The sequence below is a fragment of the Oncorhynchus kisutch genome, linkage group LG15 (assembly GCF_002021735.2).
Source record: "Oncorhynchus kisutch isolate 150728-3 linkage group LG15, Okis_V2, whole genome shotgun sequence".
Classification (NCBI taxonomy): domain Eukaryota; kingdom Metazoa; phylum Chordata; class Actinopteri; order Salmoniformes; family Salmonidae; genus Oncorhynchus; species Oncorhynchus kisutch.
Window position 1 is genome coordinate 45,566,784 of NC_034188.2, and position 16,904 is coordinate 45,583,687.

At 40.0% G+C, this 16,904-nt stretch overlaps 1 protein-coding gene across 2 annotated transcripts in view; it reads right to left on the reverse strand.

Annotated features, from left to right (window-relative positions):
* Window positions 1–571: 571 nt before the first annotated feature.
* ostn (osteocrin) overlaps window positions 572–16,904 on the reverse strand; it is a 37,068-nt gene continuing 20,735 nt past the window's right edge. Inside the window, exons 2-5 of one of the 2 annotated variants that reach the window (XM_020504654.2) lie at window positions 4,538–4,636; window positions 3,096–3,316; window positions 1,435–1,552; window positions 572–980 (exon numbers count right to left, since the gene is read on the reverse strand). In XM_020504654.2, the coding sequence (XP_020360243.1) occupies window positions 1,468–1,552; window positions 3,096–3,316; window positions 4,538–4,636 (405 nt within the window). In that variant the 3' untranslated portion in view covers window positions 572–980; window positions 1,435–1,467. Of the gene's footprint in view, window positions 981–1,434; window positions 1,553–3,095; window positions 3,317–3,856; window positions 3,957–4,537; window positions 4,637–16,904 lie in introns of those variants that run through there. The other variant, XM_031790333.1, reaches the window with a different exon arrangement.

Genomic DNA, 16,904 nt, shown 5'->3' on the forward strand with positions numbered 1-16,904 from the left:
CCGTCAGACTGTTAAACAGCCACTACTAACATTGAGTGGCTGCTGCCAACATACTGACTCAACTTCAGCCACTTTAATAATGGAAATTGATTTTAAAAAATGTATCACTAGCCACTTTAAACAATACCACTTAATATAATGTTCCCATACCCTACAATACTCATCTCATATGGAAATACTGTTGTGGAATTGTTAGGTTAGATTACTCGTTGGTTACTACTGCATTGTCGGAACTAGAAGCACAAGCATTTCGCTACACTTGCATTAACATCTGCTATCCATGTGTATGTGACAAATTCATTTGATTTGATTTTTTTATTTGAACACAGGGATAAATACACAGGGGAAAACAAGCGACACCTGGAGGGAGTGGAGACAATAATGAGCACAGGTGAAACTGATCAGGGTGTGACAGTCAATGTGCTTTCAACATTGTGAATTCAAATATAATCAATTTAACTTTACTCTGTCTTCTCAAGTATGTGTGTAAACTGTACTGTCAGAAATGAGCAATCACAGTACCAACGCAAAGTTGTACCAATACATGAAAGTAAAACACTTGAGTCAGTTGTTGTCTTATAATCAGTTTTTAATGTCAAGGCCATTGCCACCCAGTCAGCCTTCAGTCAAAGTGAACAGACAGACCATGTGTGCATGTACTACAAACGAGCAAAAAAGGCAAGAGTGCCCACAGGCATTATGGGTAAATAGGTGTGTTGCTATGTTAGTGATGTGCTTTTTAGGACGTTGCCACACTGTATCCCCCCACAGTATCACCACTGAGGAAGGGGAAAGGAAGTGGGGAGGAATTTTGAGGTGGGGGGTATTTTACTTCACATCAGAACTTTAACGAGGAAGTGATTTGTGCCATGGTGTACGTATGTAGGGTGATGGGGTGAGATGGGGGTTGGTAGGGCAAGAGGAGTTGTCGTGGGGTGTTGATGTGCTTTCCATGCATCTTCTACCTGTGGTAGAATCCCCTGTGGAAAATTGAGAAAATAGACACAGATTACATTGAGTGGTCTTCAATGTCATGTCTTCAAAAAAATTGTTGTAAGAATAAGTTATATCTGTTCTGATCCACTGTAGAGTTACTGTATTTGTAGCTACGCTATGTATAAGAATGGACATGTTTTTCCTGACCTTGTGACCTGCTTTTCCTTATTGCCCATTATTAGGGCCCAAATTTGTTCCTGGTCAGGTCACAGGGCCCTATGTTATAAGTAATTCATATTACACTGTTGTGTACAGTATATAATGGTGTGCGGTAAAACTGGGTCTTGTTCATTAGGCACTAAACGGAAGGAAATAGATTGAAACAAAGAGGGTCTAACAAGACTTGTCCATTAAGAAACCCTATTTTTTCTGTTGCAATACGTTTTAAAACGGTTGCATTCCCTAATGAACATGACCCTGTGTGGGCTTGTCCTTTACCTGTCCAAGTAAGGGGATGGGTGGATGGGGGGTCTACCCTCGGCTGCTAGGTAGACGGCCCACTCCGATCCGGTCGATAGGAACACTCACTCGCCTCCGTGGCAGTTCAACAACTTTCCTGTTGGGGGATATAAACCGTCACCATTTACCTTTCACTTATCCTATGGGCCTGGTGTTTCCCAGATACAGGTGAACATAGTCCTGGACTAAAAAGCTCTTTGAATGGAGAATCTCCATTGAGAATGCTTTTCAGTCCTGGAATAAACATCATCTGTGTCTGGAAAACTGGCTGTATGTGTAACAGCCTAATCCTGGTGGTTATTTCAAATATGAATATTCCGTTTAGAACATGATTTAAATGTATCGTCAATCGAATTTGCAATTGAAAATGGATTTCAAATAAGTTTAATTTGTATATACTGAATCAAAAACATTTAATACATTGCATTGCATGACCTGGTAAATAAAAAATAAAAAAGGAAAAACTCATTTGTGGTGAAACTGAAGCCAAATGTTCACATTGCGTGGACAATGACGTTCTTTCTAATTCTAATTGAATAATTTAATGCATATGAAAGTGTTGTTTCCCTTTGACATTTAGACTGCCATGCACTGAAATAGGAAGGTTGCTGTCCATTCTGTCCAGGGGTGTTATATCAGTAGTCATAATGCAACCTGTTTCCTCTGTTACGACAACGGCCGTCATCTGACATGGTGGTCTTATAACGCCGTCATGTTCATGTCACAGTGAAATGTCAAATAAAGTGTAACTCACTAATACAATATATGCATTTTCAACAAATGTTTTATTTGTAAATGTCCAGGAGGTAAACCTTTCACAGGTCTCAACATTTCTCATCGATACAACTATGACTAAGGCACCAAGTCCATACAAATCAAATCATTTTAAATGCATGACTGACTTGACGGTGAAGCTCTGATAATTCATCATGACTTGGCACTAAATCTCACACAGTTCATTCGCTTGGAAGAAACAGCAAAGCCTTTATTCCACGATGCACTTGCCAATCAAAAGCCTGTTTTGATCTTCAACCAATCAAATCTGCCTGTGTGTAAGCTACAACCAATTAAAGCGGCCAGTGTTTTGACCCTCGTCCAATCGAAATTGCCAGTGTTTGGGCTATGATAGAAAGATAAGATATGAAATATATAATATTGTTAAGTAATAAGTAAGAGAGAGAAGAGTTGGACTATTTACATTGACACCCCCCTGTCTCCATTTGTTTTGTACACTGCTGCTACTCGCTGTTTATCATCTGTGCATAACTTCACCCCTACCTACATGTAGAAATTACCACAACTAACCTGTACCCTCGCACATTGACTTGGTATCGGTACCCCCTGTATATAGCCTCGTTATTGTGTTACTTTTATTATTTTTTACTGTAGTTTATTTGGTAAATATTTTCTTAAGCCTTCTTGAACTGCACTGTTGGTTAAGGGCTTGTAAGCATTTCACGTTAAGGTCCACACTTGTTACAAATAAAGTTATATTCTGTGTCCCGGGAAACTGCCCCTTTAACTATATGTGTGTAGGTCTATTCATGTATGTGCGTCAGGGTGGAGTACGGAAGTGCTTTACTGATGTCTTAATAAATAGCATCAAAAGTAGTCTCTCTCTCTAAGTGGTTAGTACCTACCTCTGCTTGGAGCCCTTAGGGTCCATGGTGCTGATGGAGAGGCGGTCCAGTGGAGTGTTGGACCCTGGGAAGCTCCTCTTCATCTTGGTCTCGATGACATCATTCTCCAGGCGGTCCAGGTGGTCAAGTAGTAGTAACTTGGCCGTCAAAGCCCCTGCTGCCTTTTGTTCACTGGACCGGGCCTGCAGGCCTGACTCCTCCAGAACCACCGGGTCCAGGTACTACAACAACAGCAATAGGAAAACACAGAAAGTCAATAAGAACTTCTAACACTAGGTTGGAAGTAAAGAATGGGATAACATATTGAGGTCTAAAATAACCTTTACCACAAGGTCAAAGTGGATGGTTAATCAAGATAATGCGCTCATTAGCGTTAGCTGTCACACAAAATGTTTTTGCTTTGTGGTATACAAAAGATTTTGGCAATGAGGCCCTTTATTTACTTCCCCAGAGTCAGATGAACTTATGGATACCATTTTTGTATCTCTGCGTGCAGTTTGAAGGAAGTTGCTAACTAGCGCAGACAGACAGACAGACCGTCCCCCGTGTCCCCCCTCCCTTTGTCCCTCTCTGACGTGGCTGTTGTTTCTGCCTCTCCTGGGAACAGCGCTGTGTGGTATTTATAGCTCAACCCAGGCAGCGCCACAGAAGTGATGACAGACCGTCATTTCGTTCCACATAATCAGATCGGGGAGAGAAAATGTTCTGACCATCCCGATGAGAGACAGAATAACACAGTCACCACCGTGCAGATACAATACCTTCCCAAACTCTTCTGCCTGGACCTCCCTCACTCTGCGTGCATGCGTGTCCTCAATCATTGACTCACTCACTTACTAACAGCACTTACTCAGCTGGATCCAGGTTGCTCTTTGCGCCTTCCCCTTGGCCCTAACCCTTCACCCTTCAGTGTTTGTAGATCGGAAGGGTCTAGATAGTTATAAGCAGTGTAATGATGGAGCTTCCAACATATTACTTCCACCTTACAGATCTGCAAACAACGAAGATCAAGGACTAAGGGGAAGGGGGACGCTCCTCGCCTCAGCCAGTTTACTATCCTAGGGTGGGAACGAGGAGTACACCACAATTGGGTTCCAATAGGATTTGCCTTCTTTCAAATACCTTGAGTGTTAGCTTAAGCTTGCATGCTAGATTAACTTAGTTTGCACTTTTGGGACTATTCCGTACGTTTCATTGCCCCAAGCAAGCTCAATGAACCACAGCTTGATACTATTTGAACACAAGTCTGGACTACACAGGTGTTAGGAGATTTCTATAATACTATTATATTATTATGTTCAGAGTCAGGGGTTCTTCCTGGTCAGGTCACTTGGCACCAGTTATACAGTAGTTACTGATACATGGAACTCATATGTGACCAGGTGAACCCATACACACACACACACACACACACACATACACACACACTATCCTGATCTCACCTCTGGGCTCTCCTGGGTGAGGCGAAGGCTGTCTACGCTGCAGTGGAACAGAGTCACCGTCAGGAGACACGAGAGAAGCACACAACCGCACCCCAGCATCTGAAACACACACACACAGATCAGGATCAGACATACACATCTGTACTTTACAGTGTACAGAACATGAAATCAAAGCTATAACGTTGTAACATATTCACAAGTAACAATAATAGTTGTCACATACAATACACACTTTATACACATTTAAGCAGTATAACCCATACATAGTTCTCACTTTTTTTTTTTTTATCGCTTTGGTGCAATTTTCAAAGGTATGTGGTAAATTTGTACAAATCTCAAAACCGATCATCAAAAACGAAGTTGCTTCAAAACTCATTTCAAAGCAAACAAAAAGAGAGTCACTTTTTCACCAAACTTAATCAGTGTTCCATTTAGAAATACATGTTTCACATTGCAATACATCTTCATATAAAGTAATTGCCTTTCACAAGGCAATGCTCACGTTACTTTTGATATGATTCTTTCTTTTTGTTAAAACACATTGTAGTATTACTTAATCCGACTGCTCTTAATTGATGATCACTGAATCGTTTGGTAAACCTATAGATTTGACATGTAAACTAATTTGTCTACTACAGATTTTGAGAACTACATATTGAAAATGTAATTCTGTAAAGTAGAAACCTGAAAAGTACGATATACAGTAGAACCAATCAAGAGCTTGGACACACCTACTCATTCAAGGGTTTATCTTTATTTTTACTATTTTATACATTGTAGAATAAAAGTGAAGACATCAAAACAATAAAATAACACATATGGGATCATCTATCATCAATTAAAATATATTTTAGATTTTAGATTCCTCAAATAGCCTTGATGACAGCTTTGCACACTCTTGGCATTCTCTCAACCAGCTTCACCTGGAATGCTTTTCTAACAGTCTTGAAGGAGTTCCCACATACAGTATGCTGAGCATTTGTTGGTTGCTTTTCCTTCACTCTGCAGTCCAGCTCATCCCAAACCATCTGAAATGGGTTGAGGTCATGTGATTGTGGAGGCCAAGTCATCTTATGCAGCACTCTCAATCTCGGTCAAATAGCCCTTACACAGCCTGGAGGTGTGTTAGGTCATTGTCCTGTTGAAAAATAAATGATAGTCCCACTAAGTGCAAACCAGATGGGATGGTGTATCGCTGCAGAATGCTGTGGTGGCCATGCTGGTTAAGTGTGCCTTGAATCCTAAATAAATCATAGACCCCTGTGACGTGTGCGCTGAGAGTCAGGAAGCAAGTTCAGGGAGTAAATGAACGAAACATGATACAAAACAAGAACCACGAATAACGTACAGGCATGAAACTGAAACAGAAACAATAACACCTGGGGAAGGAACCAAAGGGATTGACATACATAGGGAAGATAATCAGGGAGGTGATGGAGTCCAGGTGAGTCTGACACGGTGGTGTACTTAACGATGGTGACAGGAGTGCTCCATAACGAGCAGCCTGGAGACCTAGAGCGCCTGCGAGGGAGTATACGTGAAAACTCTGCCACAATCACACATGGAGAGATCATCCGTTCACCTACTCTGCGTCTCACAAAGACACAGCAGATCGAACCAAAAATCTCAAATATGAACTCAGAAATTGCAGCCTAAATAAAAGCTTCACAGTTAAAATAACAGACACATCTCAACATCAACTGTTCAGAGGAGACTGCGTGAATCAGACCAAAGGACAGATTTCTACCGGTGTAATGTCTTTTGCTCGTGTTTCTTGCCAAGAGTGTGCAAATCTGTCATCAAGGCAAAGTGTGGCTACTTTGAAGAAACTCAAATATAACATATATTTTGATTTTCTGGTCACTACATGATTCCACGTGTTTTATTTCATAGTTTTGATGAAACTAGTAAAATAAAGAAAAACCCTTGAATGAGTAGGTGTGTCCAAACTTTTGACTGGTACTGTATACACAAATGTACAGTACTACAATGATGATGACTATTTAGATTTTTTTAAATCTGATATTGACAAGATCCAATGTACTCTAACAAATAAAATCAATGTTTATTGGTCACATGAAACGGATTAGCAGATGTTACAGCAGGTGCAGCGAAATGCTTGTGTTTCCAGCTCCTACAGCGCAGTAATACAATATCAGTACAATGCAATACCAATACGCAAATAATTCAGAAAGCCCAAAACAAGCAAGTAATGCATACCCTGTACAGTAAACATGTATCCAAAATCTTATGAACTGAATCCCATACAGGACCACTACAATACATAAGTACAATACAATACTGTAATATACACCAGGGTTCCCGAAGTGGCGGCCTGCAGGCCAAATGGGGTTTTATTTGGCCTCCCAAGTACAAAAAAAGTATATGTTTTTTTGTTGGATATTCAGAACTGTAAAAAACACCAGGACATTTTGTGGTGGGGGGGTTCCACTCTAGGTTTCTTCCTAGGTTCTGGCCTTTCTAGGGAGTTTTTCCTAGCCCCCGTGCTTCCACACCTGCATTGCTTGCTGTTTGGGGTTTTAGGCTGGGTTTCTGTACAGCACTTTGAGATATCAGTTGATGTAAGAAGGGCTATATAAATATATTTAATTTGCTTTGATTTGAAATCAGCTCCAGGTGATTTTAATTTTGGAAATCTGTTCTCACACATAATAGAGTGACGTGATTATATATAAATGTAAGCACAGTTTGAAATCATTATGTTTTCGTCAAATGTTATTTCTGTTTGTGCTTCTTGCGATCAATTTGAAGTCCACAAATGATTTGCAATTATGTTCCGGCCCCCCCAACCATCCATAGTTGATGATCCCTGCAATACACGATTACAATATAGGTGGAACATTAGCTCTACCACCCTCCTTCAGGCCATGGATGAGGCATGCAATGATTTCAATCCAGGTGCATAAACAATCAGGACATTTACTGCGATTTCGATGAGAACCTATGGCCAAATGCTCAAGACAGACTTGATGCCAACTAGAGCCTGCTAAAAATATTTTTGTTCATTTCTTTAATTTGATTACATTGGAAATATGTTTTCAATGATCCCACGTTTGATCAAGGGATAGAAATTATGGACATTTAATGTTCAGGCAATTTTAATGGGTAGTGCAATTATATTGCCAATGTGAAAACAGTAGTGCACAGTAATTTATAGTACCGTATCATATCACATTCAAATGGCAATTTTTAAACATGTATCTTACATGTTTTGCTATTGGATTAAGTGCTTGTTAAATAAAATTTTTATTTTGGTGATTAAACCAATGTAGTTATTACATTTCATTGTTAACTTATATTTTGGATCAATTGTTGTGTGGTGAAAGCAAACAAAATGAATACAAGGCAAACAAAATGAATACACAATGAAAGGTTTTGAATGTAAGACTGACTACATTACAGGTGTTACCAGTTTGGAGTTTTGTACTAAGTTTAAAAAATGTCCCACATACTTGTGAAAATAGTACCAAAGCGATAAAAAATACTAACACATTCACACACCAATTACGAAGTCAGTAGTGTTTCTGTGTGTGTGTGTGTGTGCGCGCGCGTGCGTGTGTGTGTGTGTACATACGTGCATGTGTGTACTGTCTGTGTGTACCCCTCTCCAAGATGTCAGACGCAGAAACACTGTCCGTTTTGGGTTACTGTGATATAGAGCTTGGTATTTACCTTTACGCAGCCTCCATCTGTGAAAATACTGGGAGCTCGGCATGGCTCGCCGCCCTGAATGTGAGAATGGGGTGGATGTGGACCCGGACACACCTCATCCCTTCCCTTTACACAAACACATGACCACAGGATGTAATAGCCAACCCCAGTCTCCCCTAACCCTAGCCTGGATCAGTGACCGGGCTAGTCCCTCAGCTGACTCTACTGTGGAAAGAAGCACATCTTGTTGGGGCTATAGGGGAGAGTGGGGACACAAGAAACAAGGGACCTCTGTAACAGGGTATGTACAAATAATCCCCGTTCTCCCCTAGTTCCCTATGGGTGACTTAGTTCCATATACACATGCCTACTGTCTGTCTGTGTCTCACCTATCCTGTATCACTGATATCTTAAGCTATTGGATAACACAGGGCTGGTGTCTCCTGGGACTTACATGGAGGTGGTTCCATCATCGGCCTGTTTGGTTTATCCTGCCCCCTTCTGATTACTATGTGTAATAACACCAGAACCATGATAATGCCACGACAATGCATTTGTGCTCCTGTTGTGAACTTCAGAATAGTTGTACATACGTACCAGGGTCTGGTGTCAATTTTATCTTAATTAAGTCAATTCAAGAACTGAAATTCCTATTGTAAATATGAAGATCATTTTTAATTAGAATTGGAATTTCAGTTTACTTCAGATAGAACTGACCAGAGCCTGATACTTAAGTTGTTTTAATAATCTGTTATCATTTCATACTTCAAACTCTCACTAGAACACTCATTGGCCATGTCCAATTACCTGTACTTGCATTCAGAGCCATTCCTAGCCTTTTGGGGGCCCAAAGCAAGATTTTCTTGGTAAATTCCTGCAATTCTACAGATTAACCCGCAAGGCACAGAGAAAATGTTGTCCTCCGCTTTCTCTCTGTTTGATGCACTGATGTGTGACTTGGCTGTGTGTTGCTTGTGTATTTGCCATTTCACTGGCTATGCTTGTTTCGGGAGGTGATTTGTGTGCTGTATTTGTGAATTCACTGTAGCTAAAATCAAACTTTAAGAAAATTCCTGTCAAGAAGAGAGACATGTAAGCCCAGCTAGGCAAGCTAGCCTAGCTAGTCTGTAGTTTAAACTGCAGGTCACTAACTCATGTTTTCAACGCTGCAGGAGCTGTGTTAATTTTGCTCTATTCTGGGACAATGTGGACCGTCTTGACATTCAATGTAGCAAATGTTTGCCTGCAGAGGACTACAGGGGCGAAGTGGCTACTCTTAGAAAACAAGTAGCGAACTAACACATGCTACTGGTGAATGCATGTCCACCTACTTTCTCTGTCTCTTCTACTCCAGTATCTGGATGCCGCTCTGAGCTGTTTTTATTAGGGATCCCCATTAGCTATTGCCAAGGCAGCAGCTACTATTCCTGGGGTCCAAACACATTAAGGCACTTACATTTCATATAAAACAGAATGTAAAATAGTACATCATATCATGTATGATGCTACAAGCTTGGCAGACCTGTATTTGGGGAGTTTCTCCCATTCTTCTCTGCAGGCCCTCTCAAGCTCTGTCAGGTTGGATGAGGAGCGTTGCTACATAGCTATTTCCAGGTCTCTCCAGAGATGTTTGATTGGGTTCAAGTCCGGGCTCTGGCTGGGCCGCTCAAGGAAATTCAGAGACTTGTCTCGAAGCCACTCCTGCGTTGTCTTGGCTGTGTGTTTAGGGTCATTGTCCTGTTGAAAGGTCAACCTTTGCCCCAGTCTGAGGTCCTGAGTGCTCTGGAGCAGTCTTTCATCAAAGATCTCTCTGTACTTTGCTCCGTTCATCTTTTCCTCGATCCAGCCTAGTCTCCCAGACCCTGCCGCGGAAAAACATCCCCACAGCATATTGCTGCCACCAACATGCTTCACCGCAGGGATGGTGCCAGGTTTCCTCCAGACGTGACGCTTGACATTCAGGCCAGAGAGTTCAATCTTGGTTTCATCAGACCAGAGAATCTTGCTTCTCATTGTCTGAGAGTCTTTAGGTGCCTTTTGGCAAACTCCAAGCGGGCTGTCATGTGACTTTTACTGAGAAGTGACTTCCATCTGGTCACTCTACCATGAAGGCCTGATTGGTGGAGTGCTGCAGAGATGGTTAGAGACCCTCTGGAAAGTTCTCCCATCTAAACAGAAGAACTCTGGAGCTCTGTCAGAGTGACCATGGGGTTCTTGGTCACCTCCTTGACCAAGGCCTAACTCCCCCGATTGCTCAGTGTGGCTGGGCAGCCAGCTCTAGGGAGAGTCTTGGTGGTTCCAAACTTCTTCCATTTAAGAATCATGGAGGCCATTATGTTCTCGGGGACATTCAGTGCTACAGAACATTATTGTTACCTTTTCCCAGATCTGTGCCGCGACACAATTCTGTCTCGGAGCTCTACGGACAATTCCTTCGACCTCATGGCTTGGTTTTTGCTCTGACGTGCTCTGTGAACTGTGTGACCTTATATAGACAGGTGTGTGCTTTTCCAAGTCATGTCAAATCAATTGAATTTACCACAGGTGGACTCCAGTCAAGGTGTAGAAACATCTCAAGGATGATCAATGGAAACAGGATGCACCTGATCTCACTTTCGAGTCTCATAGCAAAGGGTCCGAAAACTTTTTTATATATACAGTGCCTTGCGAAAGTATTCGGCCCCCTTGAACTTTGCGACCTTTTGCCACATTTCAGGCTTCAAACATAAAGATATAAAACTGTATTTTTTTGTGAAGAATCAACAACAAGTGGGACACAATCATGAAGTGGAACGACATTTATTGGATATTTCAAACTTTTTTAACAAATCAAAAACTGAAAAATTGGGCGTTCAAAATTATTCTGCCCCCTTAAGTTAATACTTTGTAGCGCCACCTTTTGCTGTGATTACAGCTGTAAGTCACTTGGGGTATGTCTCTATCAGTTTTGCACATTGAGAGACTGAAATTTTTTCAGATTCCTCCTTGCAAAACAGCTCGAGCTCAGTGAGGTTGGATGGAGAGCATTTGTGAACAGCAGTTTTCAGTTCTTTCCACAGATTCTCGATTGGATTCAGGTCTGGACTTTGACTTGGCCATTCTACCACCTGGATATGTTTATTTTTGAACCATTCCATTGTAGATTTTGCTTTATGCTTTGGATCATTGGCTTGTTGGAAGACAAATCTCCGTCCCAGTCTCAGGTCTTTTGCAGACTCCATCAGGTTTTCTTCCAGAATGGTCCTGTATTTGGCTCCATCCATCTTCCCATCAATTTTAACCATCTTCCCTGTCCCTGCTGAAGAAAAGCAGGCCCAAACCATGATGCTGCCACCACCATGTTTGACAGTGGGGATGGTGTGTTCAGGGTGATGAGCTGTGTTGCTTTTACGCCAAACATAACGTTTTGCATTGTTGCCAAAAAGTTCAATTTTGGTTTCATCTGACCAGAGCACCTTCTTCCACATGTTTGGTGTGTCTCCCAGGTGGCTTGTGGCAAACTTTAAACGACACTTTTTATGGATATCTTTAAGAAATGGCTTTCTTCTTGCCACTCTTCCATAAAGGCCAGATTTGTGCAATATACGACTGATTGTTGTCCTATGGACAGAGTCTCCCACCTCAGCTGTAGATCTCTGCAGTTCATCCAGAGTGATCATGGGCCTCTTGGCTGCATCTCTGATCAGTCGTCTCCTTGTATGAGCTGAAAGTTTAGTAGATTTGCAGTGGTCTGATACTCCTTCCATTTCAATATTATCGCTTGCACAGTGCTCCTTGGGATGTTTAAAGCTTGGGAAATCTTTTTGTATCCAAATCAGGCTTGAAACTTCTTCACAACAGTATCTCGGACCTGCCTGGTGTGTTACTTGTTCTTCATGATACTCTCTGCGCTTTTAACGGACCTCTGAGACTATCACAGTGCAGGTGAATTTATACCGAGACCTGACTACACACAGGTGGATTGTATTTATCATCATTAGTCATTTAGGTCAACATTGGATCATTCAGAGATCCTCACTGAACTTCTGGAGAGAGTTTGCTGCACTGAAAGTAAAGGGGCTGAATAATTTTGCACGCCCAATTTTTCAGTTTTTGATTTGTTAAAAAAGTTTCAAATATCCAATAAATGTCGTTCCACTTCATGATTGTGTCCCACTTGTTGTTGATTCTTCACAAAAAAATACAGTTTTATATCTTTATGTTTGAAGCCTGAAATGTGGCAAAAGGTCGCAAAGTTCAAGGGGGCCGAATACTTTCGCAAGGCACTGTATATATAAATACATTTCCCCAAATTCCAAAAACCTGTTTTTCTTTTGTCATTATGGGGAATTGTGTGTAGATTAATGAGGGGAAAAATATATTCAATACATTTTAGAATAAGGCTGTAACGTAACAAAATGTGGGAAATGTGAGGAGGCCTGAATACTTTGAGTTCCCCATAACATTATTACACCACTACATATCTACAATACAAAGTGTATTTGTATTTAATATGGATCCCCATTAGCTGCTGCCAGGCCAGCAGTTACTAGTCCTGGGGTCCATCAAAATTAAGGAAGATATCAAATATTTATTTAAACATTACAATATATTCACATTAGATTTCACAACATATTAAGTGTGTTTCTTCAGGCCCTTAGTCTGCCACTACATATCTACAACCCAAAATCCATGTTAGCGTGTCTTTGCATGCACGTGTCGGTGCCTGTCTGTGTCTCATAACAGTACCCGCTGTTCCATAAGGTGTATTTTTACCTGTTTTAAAAATATAATTCTACTACTTGCATTAGTTACCTGATGTGGAATAGAGTTCTATGTAGTCAATGGCTCTACAGTTGAAGTCTGAAGTTTACATTCACCTTAGCCAAATACATTTAAACTCAGTTTTTCACAAATCCTGACATTTAATCCTAGTAAAAATTCCCTGTTTTAGGTAAATTAGGATCACCACTTTATTTTAAGAATGTGAAATGTCAGAATAATAGAAGAGAGAATGATTTATTTCAGCTTTTATTTCTTTCATCACATTCCCAGTGGCTCCGAAGTTAACATACACTCAATTCGTATTTGGTAGCATTGCCTTTAAAATTTTTAACTTGGGTCAAACGTTTTGAGAAGCCTTCCACAAGCTTCCCACAATAAGTTGGGTGAATTTTGGCCCATTCATCCTGACAGAGCTGGTGTAACTGAGTCAGGTTTGTAGGCCTCCTTGCTCGCACACGCTTTTTCAGTTTTGCCCACACATTTTCTATAGGATTGAGGTCAGGGCTTTGTGATGTCCACTCCAATACCTCAACTTTGTTGTCCTTAAGCCATTTTGCCACAACTTTGGAAGTATGCTTGGGGTCATTGTCCATTTGGAAGACCCATTTGCAACCAAGCTTTAACTTGGTCTTGAGATGTTGCTTCAATATATGCACATAATTTTCCTCCTTCATGATGCCATCTATTTTGTAATGTGCACCAGCCCCTCCTGCAGCAGAGCACCCCCACAACATGATGCTGCCACCCCTGTGCTTCACGGTTGGGATGGTGTTCTTAGGCTTGCCACCCTCCCCCTTTTTCCTCCAAACATAACAATGGTCATTATGGCCAAACAGTTATATTTTTGTTTCATCAGACCAGTGGACATTTATCCAAAAAGTACCATCTTTGTCCCCATGTGCAGTTGCAAACCATAGTTTGTATTTTCAATGGAGGTTTTGGAAAAATAGCTTCTTTCTTGCTGAGCGGCCTTTCAGGTTATGTCGATATAGGACTTGTTTTACTGTAGCTATAGATACTTTTGTACCCGTTTACTTCAGCATCTCCACAAAGTCCCTTGCTGTTGTTCTGGGATTGATTTGCATTTTTCAAACCAGAGTACGTTCATCTGTAGGAGACAGAACGCGTCTCCTTCCAGAGCGGTATGACGGCTGCGTGGTCCCATGGTGTTTATACTTGCGTACGATTGTTTGTACAGATGAACGTGGTACCTTCAAGTGTTTGGAAATTGCTTTTCTCATGATGTCAAGCAAAGAGACCCTGAGTTTGAAGGTAGGCCTTGAAATACATCCACAGGTACACCTCCAAATGTCTCAAATTATGTCAATTAGTCAACAAGGCAACGCTTCCAAATACTATTTGAGTGTATAAACTTCTGACCCACTGGGAATGTGATGAAATAAATTAAAGCTGAAATAAATCATTCTCTCTACTATTATTCTGACATTTCACATTCTTAAAATAAAGTGGTGATCCTAACTGACCTAAGACAGGGAATTTTTACTAGGATTAAATGTCAGGAATTGTAAAAAACGGAGTTGTATGGAGCTGTATGTAAACTTCCAACTTCAACTGTAGATGGTAATGGAAACTGTACTATATAGGTACAAAATAGGTTAGATGAAAAACAAAAATAAATGGAGGTACTTATGCAAGAACGATGAAGTGTAATGTATTTAAAAAATATAGCGAATTGGATGGAAAATGGTGTTGGAAAATGGTAAAAAGGCACAACATTTTTCTTGAATCTTCAACATAGAAAAGCTAACAAAAGTAATTTACAGAAACTCGTTACAAATGATGGAGTCATCAATGATTCACCAAACTATATTTTGAAAGAGTTTTCTTTTCAGTCTCCTCCATTTCCACTGAATGATGTTAACTGTGTGAATTTCTTTCCTAATAATAATAATAATAATATTAATGTAAAATTGACAAATTTACAGAAAGACCTGTGTGAAGGCCAACTTACAGAAGAGGAAGTTTGAGGCAATAAAATATTTTCAGTCTGGAAAACCCCCAGTGCTGAAGGTATGCCAGTAGAGGTATATCAGACCTTTTTTGATGTACTCAAAGATTGATTATTAGCATGTTTTAAGTACTCAACAAGAAGGTCTGATTTCATTACTGCTAAAACAGGACCCAGGTGGTAGGTATAAAGATCCAGTCCATTTAAAATATTGGAGGCCTTTTACGCTTCAATGTTGTGATGCGAAAATCCTGGCAAAGTGCATAGCAAATATAATAAAAAAGGGTTTTCCATATACTCTTCATCCAGATCACAGGTTTTTTACATGGACGATATATTAGAGATAATATACGACAATTATTTGAAACAATTGAACATTATGAAACATCAAAGATACCAAGCCTGATCTTCATAGCAGATTTGGAAAAGTTGTTTGATAAAGTACGACTAGAATGTATATATTAATTCCTGGATTACTTTAATTTCAGTGACTCTCTTATACAATGGGTTAAAGTTATGTAAAATAGTAAATAATGGTTACTTCTCAGAAAGTATAGAGCCTTTAAAAGGAGTATAACAAGACTGTCCATTGTCTCCAAATGTATTTGTTATGGCCATTGAAATGCTCGCTATTAAAATTTGATCCAACAAGAACATCAAGGGGTTAGAAACCCAGGGCATAAAAACAAAAGTGTCCATGTATGCCGTTGACTCTAGTTTTTCTTAAATCCTCAATCTGGATCCCTGCACAGTCTTGTTGAAGATCTTGATCACTTTTCTAGCCTCTCTGGACTAAAACTGTTAAGATCAACTAGGAGTGGTGGTGTGTGGAATCAGGCGCAGAGAGCAGGGTTCAGTCTTTCTTTCAAATTTATTCCCCAGCGCAACAAAACAGTCACAACATAATAAGTTGCTGGTCCAAACAACAGGACAAAATAGTCCGGAGAATAAATATACGAATAACTCACACCATCAAACACAGAGTAACACAAACAAGCCCGCACAAATACCCAGCGGGCCTAGTGCCCTTAAATACCCTACAAACAAACCCTAATACAAAACAGGTGTACCCAAATACCCAATAACCAAAAACAAACGGAAAGGGAATCGATGGTAGCTAATAGGCCGGCGACGACGACCGCCGAGCACCGCCCGAACAGGAAGAGGCACCGTCTTCGGCAAGGTTCGTGACAAAAACCTAATTATGACAAGTGTACCATATTGCGTATTGGATTGTTAATAAAAACCAGAGTGTTTACATTACCTTGAAGTTTATCACTAAAATGTGCGGATAGTGAAATAGACATACTTGGTATTCACATCTCAAATAATATAAATGAACTTACCACATTCAATTTCAATAGAAAGTTAGCAAAAACAGATAAGATTCTGCAACCATGGAGAGGTAAATACTTGTTTATTTATGGAAAGATCACAGTTTACTTAGCTACTAATGGCACTGCATACTCCATATGCCTATTTATAAAATGCATATGAGTTTGGGGAGCTAAAATAATTAAATATTAAAGCTTTAAACCACTCACTAAAGCTTCACTTATACATAAATTATAATTAATCCCTAAATAGTTCTCAAGTAGATTATTAAGAAAGTCTTGTCCTTTGTTAAAAAATTGACTGTTTTGCCTTTATACAGATTACAACTTCTAATTTCCGACTAATTGAAAATGAAATGTTGTTTGTTGTTTTTATGTTGTTGTTTTTAAATGTTGTTTTTAAACAAGCCATACAAAGCTAGTTACAATTTCAGTTTTATCCTCCAGAAAAATAGAACAAATATTTTTGCCCCCCAAACTCATATGCATTGATTCAAATCAAATCAAATCAAATGTATTTATATAGCCCTTCGTACATCAGCTGATATCTCAAAGTGCTGTAAACTGAAATATACTGATTATTAATTTTAAAAAACATTCTTTATGGAAAAAATATGTATTTTTTTAT